The 20881-nt window shown below is 52.9% G+C and overlaps 1 protein-coding gene across 4 annotated transcripts in view; it reads right to left on the reverse strand.

The window, feature by feature from the left end:
- The window catches only part of LOC139394152 (attractin-like), a 251525-nt gene that overhangs the window by 107256 nt on the left and 123388 nt on the right, over positions 1 to 20881 (reverse strand). For 3 of the 4 annotated variants that reach the window (XM_071142187.1, XM_071142186.1, XM_071142190.1), the window contains exons 23-24: positions 20673 to 20751; positions 20140 to 20297 (exon numbers count right to left, since the gene is read on the reverse strand). In XM_071142187.1, the coding sequence (XP_070998288.1) occupies positions 20140 to 20297; positions 20673 to 20751 (237 nt within the window). The remainder of the gene's footprint in view (positions 1 to 20139; positions 20298 to 20672; positions 20752 to 20881) is intronic. The other variant, XM_071142189.1, reaches the window with a different exon arrangement.

Consider the following 20881-nt stretch of genomic DNA (forward strand, 5'->3'; position numbering starts at 1 on the left):
TTCCATCCCCTACCTCCCATTCCATCCTCTACCTCCCATCCCAATATTTACCTCCCATTCCATCCCCTACCTCCCATTCCATCCTCTACCTCCCATGCCAATATTTACCTCCCATTCCATCCCCTACCTCCCATTCCATCCTCTACCTCCCATTCCATCCTCTCCCTCCCATTCCATCCCCTACCTCCCATTCCATCCTTTACCTCCCATTCCATCCTCTACCTCCCATCCCAATATTTACCTCCCATTCCATCCCCTACCTCCCATTCCATCCTCTACCTCCCATTCCATCCTCTACCTCCCATTCCATCCCTTACCTCCCATTCTATCCCAACCCCTACCTCCCATTCCATTCCATTCCAACCCCTACCTCCCATTCCAACCTCAACCTCCCACTCCATCCTCTACCTCCTATTCCATCCCCTACCCCCCATTCCATCCTCTACCTCCCATTCCATCCCCTACCTTCCATTCCATCCTCTACCTCCGATTCCATCCTCTACCTCCCATTCCATCTTCGACCTCCCATTCCATCCTAACCCCTACCTCCCATTCCATCTTCTACTTCCCATTCCATCCCAACCCCTACCTCCCATTCCATCTTCTACTTCCCATTCCATCCCAACCCCTACCTCCCATTCCATCCCAACCCCTACCTCCCATTCCATCCCCTACCTCCCATCCCATCCTCTACCTCCCATTCCATCCTCTACCTCCATTCCATCCTCTACCTCCCCTTCTATCCCAACCCCACAGTCCCATTCTATCCCAACCCCTACCTCCCATTCCATTCCATCCCAACCCCTACCTCCCATTCCATCCCCTACCTCCCATTCCATCCTCTACCTCCCATTCTATCCTCTATCTCCCATTCTATCCTCTACCTCCCATTCTATCCTCTACCTCCCATTCTATCCTCTACCTCCCATTCTATCCTCTACCTCCCATTCCAACCCCTACCTTCCATTCCATTCCATCCCATCCCAACCCCTACCTCCCATTCCATCCCCTACCTCCCATTCCATCCTCTACCTCCCATGCCAATATTTACCTCCCATTCCATCCCCTACCTCCCATTCCATCCTCTACCTCCCATTCCATCCTCTCCCTCCCATTCCATCCCCTACCTCCCATTCCATCCTTTACCTCCCATTCCATCCTCTACCTCCCATCCCAATATTTACCTCCCATTCCATCCCCTACCTCCCATTCCATCCTCTACCTCCCATTCCATCCTCTACCTCCCATTCCATCCCTTACCTCCCATTCCAACCCCTACCTCCCATTCCATTCCATCCCAATCCCTACCTCCCATTCCATCCCCTACCTCCCATTCCATCCTCTACCTCCCATCCCAATATTTACCTCCCATTCCATCCCCTACCTCCCATTCCATCCTCTACCTCCCATGCCAATATTTACCTCCCATTCCATCCCCTACCTCCCATTCCATCCTCTACCTCCCATTCCATCCTCTCCCTCCCATTCCATCCCCTACCTCCCATTCCATCCTTTACCTCCCATTCCATCCTCTACCTCCCATCCCAATATTTACCTCCCATTCCATCCCCTACCTCCCATTCCATCCTCTACCTCCCATTCCATCCTCTACCTCCCATTCCATCCCTTACCTCCCATTCTATCCCAACCCCTACCTCCCATTCCATTCCATTCCAACCCCTACCTCCCATTCCAACCTCAACCTCCCACTCCATCCTCTACCTCCTATTCCATCCCCTACCCCCCATTCCATCCTCTACCTCCCATTCCATCCCCTACCTTCCATTCCATCCTCTACCTCCGATTCCATCCTCTACCTCCCATTCCATCTTCGACCTCCCATTCCATCCTAACCCCTACCTCCCATTCCATCTTCTACTTCCCATTCCATCCCAACCCCTACCTCCCATTCTATCCCCTACCTCCCATTCCATCTTCTACTTCCCATTCCATCCCAACCCCTACCTCCCATTCCATCCCAACCCCTACCTCCCATTCCATCCCCTACCTCCCATCCCATCCTCTACCTCCCATTCCATCCTCTACCTCCATTCCATCCTCTACCTCCCCTTCTATCCCAACCCCTCAGTCCCATTCTATCCCAACCCCTACCTCCCATTCCATTCCATCCCAACCCCTACCTCCCATTCCATCCCCTACCTCCCATTCCATCCTCTACCTCCCATTCTATCCTCTACCTCCCATTCTATCCTCTACCTCCCATTCTATCCTCTACCTCCCGTTCTATCCTCTACCTCCCATTCCAACCCCTACCTCCCATTCCATTCCATCTCATCCCAACCCCTACCTCCCATTCCATCGCCCTACCTCCCATTCCATCCTCTACCTCCCATCCCAATATTTACCTCCCATTCCATCCCCTACCTCCCATTCTATCCTCTACCTCCCATTCCACCCCCTACCTACCATTCCATCCCCTCTCTCCCATCCCATTCTCTACTCCCATTCCATTTACTACCTCCCATTCCATCCTCTACCTCCCATTCCATCCCCTACCTCCCATTCCATCCTCTAACTCCCGATCCATCCTCTACCTCCCATTCCATCCCAACCCCTACCTCCCATTCCATCTTCTACCTCCCATTCCATCCCAACCAATAACTCCCATTCCATCTTTTACTTCCCATTCCATCCCAACCCCTACCCCCCATTCCATCCCAACCCCTACCTCCCATTCCATCCCCTACCTCCCATTCCAACCCCTACCTCCCGTTCCATCTTCTACCTCCCATTCCATCCCAACCCCTACCTCCCATTCCATCCCCTACTTCCCATTCCAACCCCTACCTCCCATTCCAACCCCTACCTCCCATTCAATCCTCTACCTCCTATTCCATCCCCTACCTCCCATTCCATCTTCTACCTCCCATTCCATCCTAACCCCTACCTCCCATTCAATCTTCTACTTCCCATTCCATCCCAACCCCTACCTCCCATTCTATCCCCTACCTCCCATTCCATCTTCTACTTCCAATTCCATCCCAACCCCTACCTCCCATTCCATCCCCTACCTCCCATCACATCCTCTACCTCCCATTCCATCCTCTACCTCCATTCCATCCTCTACCTCCCCTTCTATCCCAACCCCTCAGTCCCATTCTATCCCAACCCCTACCTCCCATTCCATTCCATCCCAACCCCTACCTCCCATTCCATCCCCTACCTCCCATTCCATCCTCTACCTCCCGATTCATCCTCTACCTCCCATTCCATCCCAACCCCTACCTCCCATTCCATCTTCTACCTCCCATTCCATCCCAACCAATACCTCCCATTCCATCTTCTGCTTCCCATTCCATCCCAACCCCTACCTCCCATTCCATCCCAACCCCTACCTCCCATCCCATCCCCTACCTCCCATTCCAACCCCTACCTCCCATTCCAACCCCTACCTCCCATTCCAACCCCTACCTCCCATTCAATCCTCTACCTCCTATTCCATCCCCTACCTCCCATTCCATCCTCTACCTCCCATTCCATTCCATCCCATCCCAACCCCTACCTCCCATTCCATCCCCTACCTCCCATTCCATTCTCTACCTCCCATCCCAACATTTACCTCCCATTCCATTCTTTACCTCCCATTCCATCCTCGACCTCCCATTCTATCCTCTACCTCCCATTCCATCCCCTACCTACCATTCCATCCCCTCTCTCCCATCCCATCCTCTACTCCCATTGCATTTTCTACCTCCCATTCCATTCTTTACCTCCCATTCTATCCTCTAACTCCCATTCCAACCCCTACCTCCCATTCCATCCCATCCCAACCCAACCCCTACCTCCCATTCCATCCCCTACATCCCATTCTATCCCAACCCCTACCTCCCATTCCATCCCATCCCAACCCAACCCCTACCTCCCATTCCATCCCCTACATCCCATTCTATCCCAACCCCTACCTCCCATTCCATCCCCTACCTCCCATTCCATCCCCTACCTCCCATTCAAACCCCTACCTCCCATTCCAACCACTACCTCCCATTCCATCCCCTACCTCCCATTCCATCCCCTACCTCCCATTCCAACCCCTACCTCCCATTCCATCCCCTACCTCCCACTCCATCCCCTACCTCCCAATCCATCCTCTACCTCCTATTCCATCCCCTACCTTCCATTCCATCCCCTACCTCCCATTCCATCCTCTACCTCCGATTCCATCCTCTACCTCCCATTCCATCTTCTACCTCCCATTCCATCCCAACCCCTACCTCCCATTCTATCCCCTACCTCCCATTCCATCTTCTACTTCCCATTCCATCCCAACCCCTACCTCCCATTCCATCCCAACCCCTACCTCCCATTCCATCCCCTACCTCCCATTCCATCCTCTACCTCCCATTCCATCCTCTACCTCCATTCCATCCTCTACCTCCCCTTCTATCCCAACCCCTCAGTCCCATTCTATCCCAACCCCTACCTCCCATTCCATTCCATCCCAACCCCTACCTCCCATTCCATCCCCTACCTCCCATTCCATCCTCTACCTCCCGATGCATCCTCTACCTCCCATTCCATCCCAACCCCTACCTCCCATTCCATCTTCTACCTCCCATTCCATCCCAACCAATACCTCCCATTCCATCTTCTGCTTCCCATTCCATCCCAACCCCTACCTCCCATTCCATCCCAACCCCTACCTCCCATCCCATCCCCTACCTCCCATTCCAACCCCTACCTCCCATTCCAACCCCTACCTCCCATTCCATCTTCTACCTCCCATTCTATCCTCTACCTCCCATTCTATCCTCTACCTCCAATTCCATCCTCTACCTCCCATTCTATCCCCTACCTCCCATTCCATCCTCTACCTCCCATGCTATCCTCTACCTCCCATTCTATCCTCTACCTCCAATTCCAACCCCTACCTCCAATTCCATCCCAACCCCTACCTCCCATTCCATCCCCTACCTCCCATCGCATCCTCTACCTCCCATTACATCCTCTACCTCCATTCCATCCTCTACCTCCCATTCTATCCCAACCCCTACCTCCCATTCTATCCCAACCCCTACCTACCATTCCATCCCATACCTCCCATTCCATCCTCTACCTCCCATTCCATCCTCTACCTCCCATTCTATCCTCTACCTCCCATTCTATCCTCTACCTCCCATTCTATCCTCTACCTCCCATTCTATCCTATACCTCCCATTCCAACCCCTACCTCCCATTCTATCCTCTACCTCCCATTCTATCCTCTACCTCCCATTCTATCCTCTACCTCACATTCTATCCTCTACCTCCCATTCTATCCTCTACCTCCCATTCCAACCCCTACCTCCCATTCCATTCCATCCCAATCCCTACCTCCCATTCCATCCCCTACCTCCCATTCCATCCTCTACCTCCCATCCCAATATTTACCTCCCATTCCATCCCCTACCTCCCATTCCATCCTCTACCTCCCATTCCATCCTCTCCCTCCCATTCCATCCCCTACCTCCCATTCCATCCCATACCTCCCATTCCATCCTCTACCTCCCATTCTATCCTCTACCTCCCATTCTATCCTCTACCTCCCATTCCAACCCCTACCTTCCATTCCATTCCATCCCATCCCAACCCCTACCTCCCATTCCATCCCCTACCTCCCATTCCATCCTCTACCTCCCATGCCAATATTTACCTCCCATTCCATCCCCTACCTCCCATTCCATCCTCTACCTCCCATTCCATCCTCTCCCTCCCATTCCATCCCCTACCTCCCATTCCATCCTTTACCTCCCATTCCATCCTCTACCTCCCATCCCAATATTTACCTCCCATTCCATCCCCTACCTCCCATTCCATCCTCTACCTCCCATTCCATCCTCTACCTCCCATTCCATCCCTTACCTCCCATTCCAACCCCTACCTCCCATTCCATTCCATCCCAATCCCTACCTCCCATTCCATCCCCTACCTCCCATTCCATCCTCTACCTCCCATCCCAATATTTACCTCCCATTCCATCCCCTACCTCCCATTCCATCCTCTACCTCCCATGCCAATATTTACCTCCCATTCCATCCCCTACCTCCCATTCCATCCTCTACCTCCCATTCCATCCTCTCCCTCCCATTCCATCCCCTACCTCCCATTCCATCCTTTACCTCCCATTCCATACTCTACCTCCCATCCCAATATTTACCTCCCATTCCATCCCCTACCTCCCATTCCATCCTCTACCTCCCATTCCATCCTCTACCTCCCATTCCATCCCTTACCTCCCATTCTATCCCAACCCCTACCTCCCATCCCATTCCATTCCAACCCCTACCTCCCATTCCAACCTCAACCTCCCACTCCATCCTCTACCTCCTATTCCATCCCCTACCCCCCATTCCATCCTCTACCTCCAATTCCATCCCCTACCTTCCATTCCATCCTCTACCTCCGATTCCATCCTCTACCTCCCATTCCATCTTCGACCTCCCATTCCATCCTAACCCCTACCTCCCATTCCATCTTCTACTTCCCATTCCATCCCAACCCCTACCTCCCATTCTATCCCCTACCTCCCATTCCATCTTCTACTTCCCATTCTATCCCAACCCCTACCTCCCATTCCATCCCAACCCCTACCTCCCATTCCATCCCCTACCTCCCATCCCATCCTCTACCTCCCATTCCATCCTCTACCTCCATTCCATCCTCTACCTCCCCTTCTATCCCAACCCCTCAGTCCCATTCTATCCCAACCCCTACCTCCCATTCTATCCCCTACCTCCCATTCCATCTTCTACTTCCCATTCCATCCCAACCCCTACCTCCCATTCCATCCCAACCCCTACCTCCCATTCCATCCCCTACCTCCCATCCCATCCCCTACCTCCCATTCCATCCTCTACCTCCCATTCTATCCTCTACCTCCCATTCTATCCTCTACCTCCCATTCTATCCTCTACCTCCCGTTCTATCCTCTACCTCCCATTCCAACCCCTACCTCCCATTCCATTCCATCTCATCCCAACCCCTACCTCCCATTCCATCGCCCTACCTCCCATTCCATCCTCTACCTCCCATCCCAATATTTACCTCCCATTCCATCCCCTACCTCCCATTCTATCCTCTACCTCCCATTCCACCCCCTACCTACCATTCCATCCCCTCTCTCCCATCCCATTCTCTACTCCCATTCCATTTACTACCTCCCATTCCATCCTCTACCTCCCATTCCATCCCCTACCTCCCATTCCATCCTCTAACTCCCGATCCATCCTCTACCTCCCATTCCATCCCAACCCCTACCTCCCATTCCATCTTCTACCTCCCATTCCATCCCAACCAATAACTCCCATTCCATCTTTTACTTCCCATTCCATCCCAACCCCTACCCCCCATTCCATCCCAACCCCTACCTCCCATTCCATCCCCTACCTCCCATTCCAACCCCTACCTCCCGTTCCATCTTCAACCTCCCATTCCATCCCAACCAATACCTCCCATTCCATCTTTTACTTCCCATTCCATCCCAACCCCTACCCCCCCTTCCATCCCAACCCCTACCTCCCATTCCATCCCCTACTTCCCATTCCAACCCCTACCTCCCATTCCAACCCCTACCTCCCATTCAATCCTCTACCTCCTATTCCATCCCCTACCTCCCATTCCATCCCCTACCTCCCATTCCATCCTCTACCTCCCATTCCATTCCATCCCATCCCAACCCCTACCTCCCATTCCATCCCCTACCTCCCATTCCATCCCAACCCCTACCTCCCATTCCATACCTCCCATCCCATCCTCTACCTCCCACTTAATCCTCTACCTCCCATTCTATCCTCTACCTCCCATTCTATCCCAACCCCTCAGTCCCATTCTAACCCAACCCCTACCTCCCATTCCATTCCATCCCAACCCCTACCTCCCATTCCATCCCCTACCTCCCATTCCATCCTCTACCTCCCATTCTATCCTCTACCTCCCATTCTATCCTCTACCTCCCATTCTATCCTCTACCTCCCATTCTATCCTCTACCTCCCATTCCAACCCCTACCTCCCATTCCATTCCATCTCATCCCAACCCCTACCTCCCATTCCATCGCCCTACCTCCCATTCCATCCTCTACCTCCCATCCCAATATTTACCTCCCATTCCAGTCTTTACCTCCCATTCCGTCCTCGACCTCCCATTCTATCCTCTACCTCCCATTCCACCCCCTACCTACCATTCCATCCCCTCTCTCCCATCCCATTCTCTACTCCCATTCCATTTACTACCTCCCATTCCATCCTCTACCTCCCATTCCATCCCCTACCTCCCATTCCATCCTCTAACTCCCGATCCATCCTCTACCTCCCATTCCATCCCAACCCCTACCTCCCATTCCATCTTCTACCTCCCATTCCATCCAAACCAATACCTCCCATTCCATCTTTTACTTCCCATTCCATCCCAACCCCTACCCCCCATTCCATCCCAACCCCTACCTCCCATTCCATCCCCTACCTCCCATTCCAACCCCTACCTCCCATTCCAACCCCTACCTCCCATTCAATCCTCTACCTCCTATTCCATCCCCTACCTCCCATTCCATCCTCTACCTCCCATTCCATTCCATCCCATCCCAACCCCTACCTCCCATTCCATCCCCTACCTCCCATTCCATCCCAACCCCTACCTCCCATTCCATCCCATACCTCCCATCCCATCCTCTACCTCCCACTTAATCCTCTACCTCCATTCCATCCTCTACCTCCCATTCTATCCCAACCCCTACCTCCCATTCCATCCCATACCTCCCATTCCATCCTCTACCTCCCATTCTATCCTCTACCTCCCATTCCAACCCCTACCTCCCATTCCAACCCCTACCTCCCATTCCATCCCATCCCAACCCAACCCCTACCTCCCATTCCATCCCCTACATCCCATTCTATCCCAACCCCCACCTCCCATTCCAACCCCTACCTCCCATTCCAACACCTACCTCCCATTCCAACCCCTACCTCCCAGTCCATCCCCTACCTCCCATTCCAACCCCTACCTCCCATTCCAACCCCTACCTCCCATTCCAACCCCTACCTCCCACTCCATCCTCTACCTCCTATTCCATCCCCTACCCCCCATTCCATCCTCTACCTCCCATTCCATCCCCTACCTTCCATTCCATCCTCTACCTCCGATTCCATCCTCTACCTCCCATTCCATCTTCTACCTCCCATTCCATCCTAACCCCTACCTCCCATTCAATCTTCTACTTCCCATTCCATCCCAACCCCTACCTCCCATTCTATCCCCTACCTCCCATTCCATCTTCTACTTCCCATTCCATCCCAACCCCTACCTCCCATTCCATCCCAACCCCTACCTCCCATTCCATCCTCTACCTCCCATTCCATCCTCTACCTCCATTCCATCCTCTACCTCCCCTTCTATCCCAACCCCTCAGTCCCATTCTATCCCAACCCCTACCTCCCATTCCATTCCATCCCAACCCCTACCTCCCATTCCATCCCCTACCTCCCATTCCATCCTCTACCTCCCGATTCATCCTCTACCTCCCATTCCATCCCAACCCCTACCTCCCATTCCATCTTCTACCTCCCATTCCATCCCAACCAATACCTCCCATTCCATCTTCTGCTTCCCATTCCATCCCAACCCCTAACTCCCATTCCATCCCAACCCCTACCTCCCATCCCATCCCCTACCTCCCATTCCAACCCCTACCTCCCATTCCAACCCCTTCCTCCCATTCCAACCCCTACCTCCCATTCCAACCCCTACCTCCCATTCAATCCTCTACCTCCTATTCCATCCCCTACCTCCCATTCCATCCTCTACCTCCCATTCCATTCCATCCAATCCCAACCCCTACCTCCCATTCCATCCCCTACCTCCCATTCCATTCTCTACCTCCCATCCCAACATTTACCTCCCATTCCATTCTTTACCTCCCATTCCATCCTCGACCTCCCATTCTATCCCCTACCTCCCATTCCATCCCCTACCTACCATTCCATCCCCTCTCTCCCATCCCATCCTCTACTCCCATTGCATTTTCTACCTCCCATTCCATTCTTTACCTCCCATTCTATCCTCTACCTCCCATTCCAACCCCTACCTCCCATTCCATCCCATCCCAACCCAACCCCTACCTCCCATTCCATCCCCTACATCCCATTCTATCCCAACCCCTACCTCCCATTCCATCCCCTACCTCCCATTCCATCCCCTACCTCCCATTCCAACCCCTACCTCCCATTCCAACCACTACCTCCCATTCTATCCCCTACCTCCCATTCCATCCCCTACCTCCCATTCCAACCCCTACCTCCCATTCCATCCCCTACCTCCCACTCCATCCCCTACCTCCCACTCCATCCTCTACCTCCTATTCCATCCCCTACCTTCCATTCCATCCCCTACCTCCCATTCCATCCTCTACCTCCGATTCCATCCTCTACCTCCCATTCCATCTTCTACCTCCCATTCCATCCTAACCCCTACCTCCCATTCAATCCTCTACTTCCCATTCCATCCCAACCCCTACCTCCCATTCTATCCCCTACCTCCCATTCCATCATCTACTTCCCATTCCATCCCAACCCCTACCTCCCATTCCATCCCAACCCCTACCTCCCATTCCATCCCCTACCTCCCATTCCATCCTCTACCTCCCATTCCATCCTCTACCTCCATTCCATCCTCTACCTCCCCTTCTATCCCAACCCCTCAGTCCCATTCTATCCCAACCCCTACCTCCCATTCCATTCCATCCCAACCCCTACCTCCCATTCCATCCCCTACCTCCCATTCCATCCTCTACCTCCCGATTCATCCTCTACCTCCCATTCCATCCCAACCCCTACCTCCCATTCCATCTTCTACCTCCCATTCCATCCCAACCAATACCTCCCATTCCATCTTCTGCTTCCCATTCCATCCCAACCCCTACCTCCCATTCCATCCCAACCCCTACCTCCCATCCCATCCCCTACCTCCCATTCCAACCCCTACCTCCCATTCCAACCCCTACCTCCCATTCCAACCCCTACCTCCCATTCAATCCTCTACCTCCTATTCCATCCCCTACCTCCCATTCCATCCTCTACCTCCCATTCCATTCCATCCCATCCCAACCTCTACCTCCCATTCCATCCCCTACCTCCCATTCCATTCTCTACCTCCCATCCCAACATTTACCTCCCATTCCATTCTTTACCTCCCATTCCATCCTCGACCTCCCATTCTATCCTCTACCTCCCATTCCATCCCCTACCTACCATTCCATCCCCTCTCTCCCATCCCATCCTCTACTCCCATTGCATTTTCTACCTCCCATTCCATTCTTTACCTCCCATTCTATCCTCTACCTCCCATTCCAACCCCTACCTCCCATTCCATCCCATCCCAACCCAACCCCTACCTCCCAATCCATCCCCTACATCCCATTCTATCCCAACCCCTACCTCCCATTCCAACCCCTACCTCCCATTCCATCCCCTACCTCCCATTCCAACCCCTACCTCCCATTCCAACCACTACCTCCCATTCCATCCCCTACCTCCCATTCCATCCCCTACCTCCCATTCCAACCCCTACCTCCCATTCCATCCCCTACCTCCCACTCCATCCCCTACCTCCCACTCCATCCTCTACCTCCTATTCCATCCCCTACCTTCCATTCCATCCCCTACCTCCCATTCCATCCTCTACCTCCGATTCCATCCTCTACCTCCCATTCCATCTTCTACCTCCCATTCCATCCTAACCCCTACCTCCCATTCCATCGTCTACTTCCCATTCCATCCCAACCCCTACCTCCCATTCTATCCCCTACCTCCCATTCAATCTTCTACTTCCCATTCCATCCCAACCCCTACCTCCCATTCCATCCCCTACCTCCCATTCCATTCCCTACCTCACATTCCATCCTCTACCTCCCATTCCATCCTCTACCTCCCATTCTATCCCAACCCCTACCTCCCAATCCATCCCCTACCTCCCATTCCATCCTCTACCTCCCATTCCATCCTCTACCTCCCATTCCATCCTCTACCTCCCATTCCATCCTCTACCTCCCATTCTATCCTCTACCTCCAATTCTATCCTCTACCTCCCATTCCAACCCCTACCTCGCATTCCATTCCATCCCATCCCAACCCCTACCTCCCATTCCATCCGCTCCCATCCAAACCCCTACCTCCCATTCCATCCCCTACCTCCCATTCCATCCCCTACCTCCCATTCCATCCTCGACCTCCCATTCCAACCACTACCTACCATTCCAACCCCTACCTACCATTCCATTTTCTACCTCCCATTCCATCCTCGACCTCCCATTCCATCCTCGACCTCCCATTCCATCCTCGACCTCCCATTCCATTTTCTACCTCCCATTCCATTCTTTACCTCCCATTCCATCCTTTACCTCCCATTCCATCCTCTACCTCCCATTCCAACCCCTACCCCCCATTCCAACCCCTACCTCCCAGTCTATCCCCTCCCAACCCAACACCTACCTCCCTTTCCATCCCCTACATCCCATTCTATCCCAACCCCTACCTCCCATTCCATCCTCTACCTCCCATTCCATCCTCTACCTCCCATTCCATCCTCTACCTCCCATTCCATCTTCTACCTCCCATTCCATCTTCTACTTCCCATTCCATCCCAACCCCTACCTCCCATTCTATCCCCTACCTCCCATTCCATCTTCTACTTCCCATTCCATCCCAACCCCTACCTCCCATTCCATCCCAACCCCTACCTCCCATTCCATCCCCTACCTCCCATTCCATCCCCTACCTCACATTCAATCCTCTACCTCCTATTCCATCCCCTACCTCCCATTCTATCCTCTACCTCCCATTCCAACCCCTACCTCCCATTCCATTCCATCTCATCCCAACCCCTACCTCCCATTCCATCCCCTACCTCCCATTCCATCCTCTACCTCCCATCCCAATATTTACCTCCCATTCCAGTCTTTACCTCCCATTCCATCCTCAACCTCCCATTCTATCCTCTACCTCCCATTCCATCCCCTCTCGCCCATCCCATCCTCTACTCCCATTCCATTTACTACCTCCCATTCCATCCTCTACCTCCCATTCCATCCCCTAACTCCCATTCCATCCTCTACCTCCCATTCCATCCCAACTCCTACCTCCCATTCCATCTTCTACCTCCCATTCCATCCCAACCAATACCTCCCATTCCATCTTCTACTTCCCATTCCATCCCAACCCCTACCCCCCATTCCATCCAAACCCCTACCTCCCACTCCAACCCCTACCTCCCATTCCAACCCCTACCTCCCATTCAATCCTCTACCTCCTATTCCATCCCCTACCTCCCATTCCATCCTCTACCTCCCATTCCATCCCTTACCTCCCATTCCATCCCCTACCTCCCATTCCATCCTCTACCTCCCATTCCATTCCATCCAATCCCAACCCCTACCTCCCATTCCATCCCCTACCTCCCATTCCATCCCAACCCCTACCTCCCATTCCATCCCCTACCTCCCATTCCATCCCATCCTCTACCTCCCACTTAATCCTCTACCTCCATTCCATCCTCTACCTCCCATTCTATCCCAACCCCTACCTCCCATTCCATCCCATACCTCCCATTCCATCCTCTACCTCCCATGCTATCCTCTACCTCCCATTCTATCCTCTGCCTCCCATTCTATCCTCTACCTCCCATTCCATCCCCTACCTCCCATTCCATTCCCTACCTCACATTCCATCCTCTACCTCCCATTCCATCCTCTACCTCCCATTCTATCCCAACCCCTACCTCCCATTCCATTCCCTACCTCCCATTCCATCCTCTACCTCCCATTCCATCCTCTACTTCCCATTCCATCCTCTACCTCCCATTCCATCCTCTACCTCCCATTCCATCCTCTTCCTCCCATTCTATCCTCTACCTCCCATTCTATCCTCTACCTCCCATTCCAACCCCTACCTCGCATTCCATTCCATCCCATCCCAACCCCTACCTCCCATTCCATCCGCTCCCATCCAAACCCCTACCTCCCATTCCATCCCCTACCTCCCATTCCATCCTCTACCTCCCATTCCATCCTCGACCTCCCATTCCAACCACTACCTACCATTCCAACCCCTACCTACCATTCCATTTTCTACCTCCCATTCCATCCTCGACCTCCCATTCCAACCTCAACCTCCCATTCCATCCTCGATCTCCCATTCCATTTTCTACCTCCCATTCCATTCTTTACCTCCCATTCCATCCTTTACCTCCCATTCCATCCTCTACCTCCCATTCCAACCCCTACCCCCCATTCCAACCCCTACCTCCCATTCTATCCCATCCCAACCCAACACCTACCTCCCTTTCCATCCCCTACATCCCATTCTATCCCAACCCCTACCTCCCATTCCATCCCCTACCTCCCATTCCAAGCCCTACCTTCCATTCCATCCCCTACCTTCGATTCCATCCTCTACCTCCCATTCCATCCTCTACCTCCCATTCCATCCTCTACCTCCAATTCCATCTTCTACCTCCCATTCCATCTTCTACTTCCCATTCCATCCCAACCCCTACCTCCCATTCTATCCCCTACCTACCATTCCATCTTCTACTTCCCATTCCATCCCAACCCCTACCTCCCATTCCATCCCAACCCCTACCTCCCATTCCATCCCCTACCTCCCATTCCATCCCCTACCTCACATTCAATCCTCTACCTCCTATTCCATCCCCTACCTCCCATTCTATCCTCTACCTCCCATTCCAACCCCTACCTCCCATTCCATTCCATCTCATCCCAACCCCTACCTCCCATTCCATCCCCTACCTCCCATTCCATCCTCTACCTCCCATCCCAATATTTACCTCCCATTCCAGTCTTTACCTCCCATTCCACCCCCTACCTACCATTCCATCCCCTCTCGCCCATCCCATCCTCTACTCCCATTCCATTTACTACCTCCCATTCCATCCTCTACCTCCCATTCCATCCCCTACCTCCCATTCCATCCTCTAACTCCCGATCCATCCTCTACCTCCCATTCCATCCCAACCCCTACCTCCCATTCCATCTTCTACCTCCCATTCCATCCCAACCAATACCTCCCATTCCATCTTCTACTTCCCATTCCATCCCAACCCCTACCCCCCATTCCATCCAAACCCCTACCTCCCATTCCATCCCCTACCTCCCATTCCAACCCCTACCTCCCATTCCAACCCCTACCTCCCATTCAATCCTCTACCTTCTATTCCATCCCCTACCTCCCATTCCATCCTCTACCTCCCATTCCATCCCTTACCTCCCATTACATCCCCTACCTCCCATTCCATCCTCTACCTCCCATTCCATTCCATCCAATCCCAACCCCTACCTCCCATTCCATCCCCTACCTCCCATTCCATCCCAACCCCTACCTCCCATTCCATCCCCTACCTCCCATTCCATCCCATCCTCTACATCCCACTTAATCCTCTACCTCCATTTCATCCTCTACCTCCCATTCTATCCCAACCCCTACCTCCCATTCCATCCCATACCTCACATTCCATCCTCTACCTCCCATGCTATCCTCTGCCTCCCATTCTATCCTCTACCTCCCATTCTATCCTCTACCTCCCATTCCAACCCCTACCTCCCATTCCATTCCATCCCATCCCGAACCCTACCTCCCATTCCATCCCCTACCTCCCATTCCATCCTCTACCTCCCGATTCATCCTCTACCTCCCATTCCATCCCAACCCCTACCTCCCATTCCATCTTCTACCTCCCATTCCATCCCAACCAATACCTCCCATTCCAACTTCTGCTTCCCATTCCATCCCAACCCCTACCTCCCATTCCATCCCAACCCCTACCTCCCATCCCATCCCCTACCTCCCATCCCATCCCCTACCTCCCATCCCATCCCCTACCTCCCATTCCAACCCCTACCTCCCATTCCAACCCCTACCTCCCATTCCAACCCCTACCTCCCATTCAATCCTCTACCTCCTATTCCATCCCCTACCTCCCATTCCATCCTCTACCTCCCATTCCATTCCATCCCAACCCCTACCTCCCATTCCATCCCCTACCTCCCATTCCATTCTCTACCTCCCATCCCAACATTTACCTCCCATTCCATCCTCGACCTCCCATTCTATCCTCTACCTCCCATTCCATCCCCTACCTACCATTCCATCCCCTCTCTCCCATCCCATCCTCTACTCCCATTGCATTTTCTACCTCCCATTCCATTCTTTACCTCCCATTCTATCCTCTACCTCCCATTCCAACCCCTACCTCCCATTCCATCCCATCCCAACCCAACCCCTACCTCCCATTCTATCCCCTACATCCCATTCTATCCCAACCCCTACCTCCCATTCCATCCCCTACCTCCCATTCCATCCCCTACCTCCCATTCCAACCCCTACCTCCCATTCCAACCACTACCTCCCATTCCATCCCCTACCTCCCATTCCATCCCCTACCTCCCATTCCAACCCCTACCTCCCATTCCATCCCCTACCTCCCACTCCATCCCCTACCTCCCACTCCATCCTCTACCTCCTATTCCATCCCCTACCTTCCATTCCATCCCCTACCTCCCATTCCATCCTCTACCTCCGATTCCATCCTCTACCTCCCATTCCATCTTCTACCTCCCATTCCATCCTAACCCCTACCTCCCATTCCATCTTCTACTTCCCATTCCATCCCAACCCCTACCTCCCATTCTATCCCCTACCTCCCATTCCATCTTCTACTTCCCATTCCATCCCAACCCCTACCTCCCATTTCATCCCCTACCTCCCATTCCATTCCCTACCTCACATTCCATCCTCTACCTCCCATTCCATCCTCTACCTCCCATTCTATCCCAACCCCTACCTCCCATTCCATCCCCTACCTCCCATTCCATCCTCTACCTCCCATTCCATCCTCAACCTCCCATTCCAACCCCTACCTACCATTCCAACCCCTACCTACCATTCCATTTTCTACCTCCCATTCCATCCTCGACCTCCCATTCCAACCTCAACCTCCCATTCCATCCTCGACCTCCCATTCCATTTTCTACCTCCCATTCCAACCCCTACCTCCCATTCAATCCTCTACCTCCTATTCCATCCCCTACCTCCCATTCCATCCTCTACCTCCCATTCCATTCCATCCCAACCCCTACCTCCCATTCCATCCCCTACCTCCCATTCCATTCTCTACCTCCCATCCCAACATTTACCTCCCATTCCATCCTCGACCTCCCATTCTATCCTCTACCTCCCATTCCATCCCCTACCTACCATTCCATCCCCTCTCTCCCATCCCATCCTCTACTCCCATTGCATTTTCTACCTCCCATTCCATTCTTTACCTCCCATTCTATCCTCTACCTCCCATTCCAACCCCTACCTCCCATTCCATCCCATCCCAACCCAACCCCTACCTCCCATTCTATCCCCTACATCCCATTCTATCCCAACCCCTACCTCCCATTCCATCCCCTACCTCCCATTCCATCCCCTACCTCCCATTCCAACCCCTACCTCCCATTCCATCCCCTACCTCCCACTCCATCCCCTACCTCCCACTCCATCCTCTACCTCCTATTCCATCCCCTACCTTCCATTCCATCCCCTACCTCCCATTCCATCCTCTACCTCCGATTCCATCCTCTACCTCCCATTCCATCTTCTACCTCCCATTCCATCCTAACCCCTACCTCCCATTCCATCTTCTACTTCCCATTCCATCCCAACCCCTACCTCCCATTCCATCTTCTACTTCCCATTCCATCCCAACCCCTACCTCCCATTTCATCCCCTACCTCCCATTCCATTCCCTACCTCCCATTCCATCCTCTACCTCCCATTCCATCCTCTACCTCCCATTCTATCCCAACCCCTACCTCCCATTCCATCCCCTACCTCCCATTCCATCCTCTACCTCCCATTCCATCCTCTACCTCCAATTCCATCCTCTACCTCCCATTCCATCCTCTACCTCCCATTCCATCCTCTACCTCCCATTCCATCCTCTACCTCCCATTCTATCCTCTACCTCCCATTCTATCCTCTACCTCCCATTCCAACCCCTACCTCCCATTCCATTCCATCCCATCCCCTACCTCCCATTCCATCCGCTCCCATCCAAACCCCTACCTCCCATTCCATCCCCTACCTCCCATTCCATCCTCTACCTCCCATTCCATCCTCAACCTCCCATTCCAACCCCTACCTACCATTCCAACCCCTACCTACCATTCCATTTTCTACCTCCCATTCCATCCTCGACCTCCCATTCCAACCTCAACCTCCCATTCCATCCTCGACCTCCCATTCCATTTTCTACCTCCCATTCCATTCTTTACCTCCCATTCCATCCTTTACCTCCCATTCCATCCTCTACCTCCCATTCCAACCCCTACCCCCCATTCCAACCCCTACCTCCCATTCTATCCCATCCCAACCCAACACCTACCTCCCTTTCCATCCCCTACATCCCATTCTATCCCAACCCCTACCTCCCATTCCATCCCCTACCTCCCATTCCAAGCCCTACCTTCCATTCCATCCCCTACCTTCGATTCCATCCTCTACCTCCCATTCCATCCTCTACCTCCCATTCCATCTTCTACCTCCCATTCCATCCTAATCCCTACCTCCCATTCCATCTTCTACCTCCCATTCCATCCCAACCCCTACCTCCCATTCTATCCCCTACCTCCCATTCCATCATCTACTTCCCATTCCATCCCAACCCCTACCTCCCATTCCATCCCAACCCCTACCTCCCATTCCATCCCCTACCTCCCATTCCACCCCCTACCTCACATTCAATCCTCTACCTCCTATTCCATCCCCTACCTCCCATTCCATCCTCTACCTCCCATTCCATCCCCTACCTCCCATTTCATCCTCTACCTCCCGATCCATCCTCTACCTCCCATTCCATCCCAACCCCTACCTCCCATTCCATCTTCTACCTCCCATTCCATCCCAACCAATACCTCCCATTCCATCTTCTACTTCCCATTCCATACCAACCCCTACCTCCCATTCCATCCCCTACCTCCCATTCCAACCCCTACCTCCCATTCCAACCCCTACCTCCCATTCCAACCCCTACCTCCCATTCCAACCCCTACCGCCCATTCAATCCTCTACCTCCTATTCCATCCCCTACCTCCCATTCCATCCTCTACCTCCCATTCCATCCCTTACCTCCCATTCCATCCCCTACCTCCCATTCCATCCTCTACCTCCCATTCCATTCCATCCCATCCCAACCCCTACCTCCCATTCCATCTTCTACCTCCCATTCCATTCCAACCAATACCTCCCATTCCATCTTCTACTTCCCATTCCATCCCAACCCCTATCTCCCATTCCATCCTTTACCTCCCATTCCATCCCCTACCTCCCATTCCATCCCCTACCTCCCATTCCAACCCCTACCTCCCATTCCAACCCCTAAATTCCATTCCATCCCCTACCTCCCATTCAATCCTCTACCTCCTATTCCATCCCCTACCTCCCATTCCATCATATACCTCCCATTCCATCCCCTACCTCCCATTCCATCCCTTACCTCCCATTCCATCCTCTACCTCCCATTCCATCTTCTACCTCCCATTCCATCCCAACCCCTACCTCCCATTCCATCTTCTACCTCCCATTCCATCCCAACCAATACCTCCCATTCCATCTTCTACTTCCCATTCCATCCCAACCCCTATCTCCCATTCCATCCCCTACCTCCCATTCCATCCCCTACCTCCCATTCCATCTTCTACTTCCCATTCCATCCCAACCCCTACCTCCCATTCCATCCTCTACCTCCCATTCCACCCCCTACCTCCCATTCCAACCCCTACCTCCCATTCCAACCCCTACCTCCCATTCCAACCCCTACCTCCCATTCCATCCCCTACCTCCCATTCCATCCCCTACCTCCCATTCCAACCCCCAGCTCCCATTCCATCCCCTACCTCCCATTCCATCCCCTACCTCCCATCCCAACCCAACCCCTACCCCCATCCACAACAGAAGCATTGTCGGAATCATCTTTGATGGACAGATGAGATGAGGTGTGCGCATGTGTGTGTGCATGCATGTGCATGTGTGTGTTTACGTGCATGTGTGTGTGTTTGTGTGTGTATGTGCGTCTCATATCTCATTTAACCTACTTGTATCTTGATGGGCCAGGTGAAGTTGCTGACATAGACGAAGAAGGTGATGTTTGGGTTGTTGCGGAAGTCAAAGTTCTCATTGGAGAAACTGTCTTTAAACTCCTTGATGTTACTCCTGGAGACAATGGGGATCTCCTCGCCCGTTTGGGTACCTACTGAGGGAGAGGGTGATAGACGAGATTTAGTTCAAGTATGTTCTCTCATACTGGCTCCAAGGGGTGAAAACAGTGTGAACATACGACACGTTTTTTTTAACTATAGAGCGAAAAAGGAGTGTTACCTGTGAAGGTGTGTTAAGGTGTTACCTGTGAAGGTGTGTTAAGGTGTTACCTGTGAAGGTGTGTTAAGGTGTTACCTGTGAAGGTATGTTAAGGTGTTACCTGTGAAGGTGTGTTAAGGTGTTACCTGTGAAGGTATGTTAAGGTGTTACCTGTGAAGGTGTGTTAAGGTGTTACCTGTGAAGGTGTGTTAAGGTGTTACCTGTGAAGGTGTGTTAAGGTGTTACCTGTGAAGGTATGTTAAGGTGTTACCTGTGAAGCTGGCGGCCCAGGTGATGTTGAGGTTGAAGTTCTTGGAGGCGTTGATGAACACAACCAGATCACGATTCTGCTGCGGAAGAGAGGAAGAGGAGAGGATAGGACAATGTGTTACTGTACATGTCAATACATCTATTCTAGTCTGATGAGGAGGAGGAGAGGACAATGTGTTACTGTACATGTCAATACATCTATTCTAGTCT

Source organism: Oncorhynchus clarkii, unplaced genomic scaffold (genome assembly GCF_045791955.1).
Source record: "Oncorhynchus clarkii lewisi isolate Uvic-CL-2024 unplaced genomic scaffold, UVic_Ocla_1.0 unplaced_contig_2975_pilon_pilon, whole genome shotgun sequence".
NCBI lineage: Eukaryota > Metazoa > Chordata > Actinopteri > Salmoniformes > Salmonidae > Oncorhynchus > Oncorhynchus clarkii.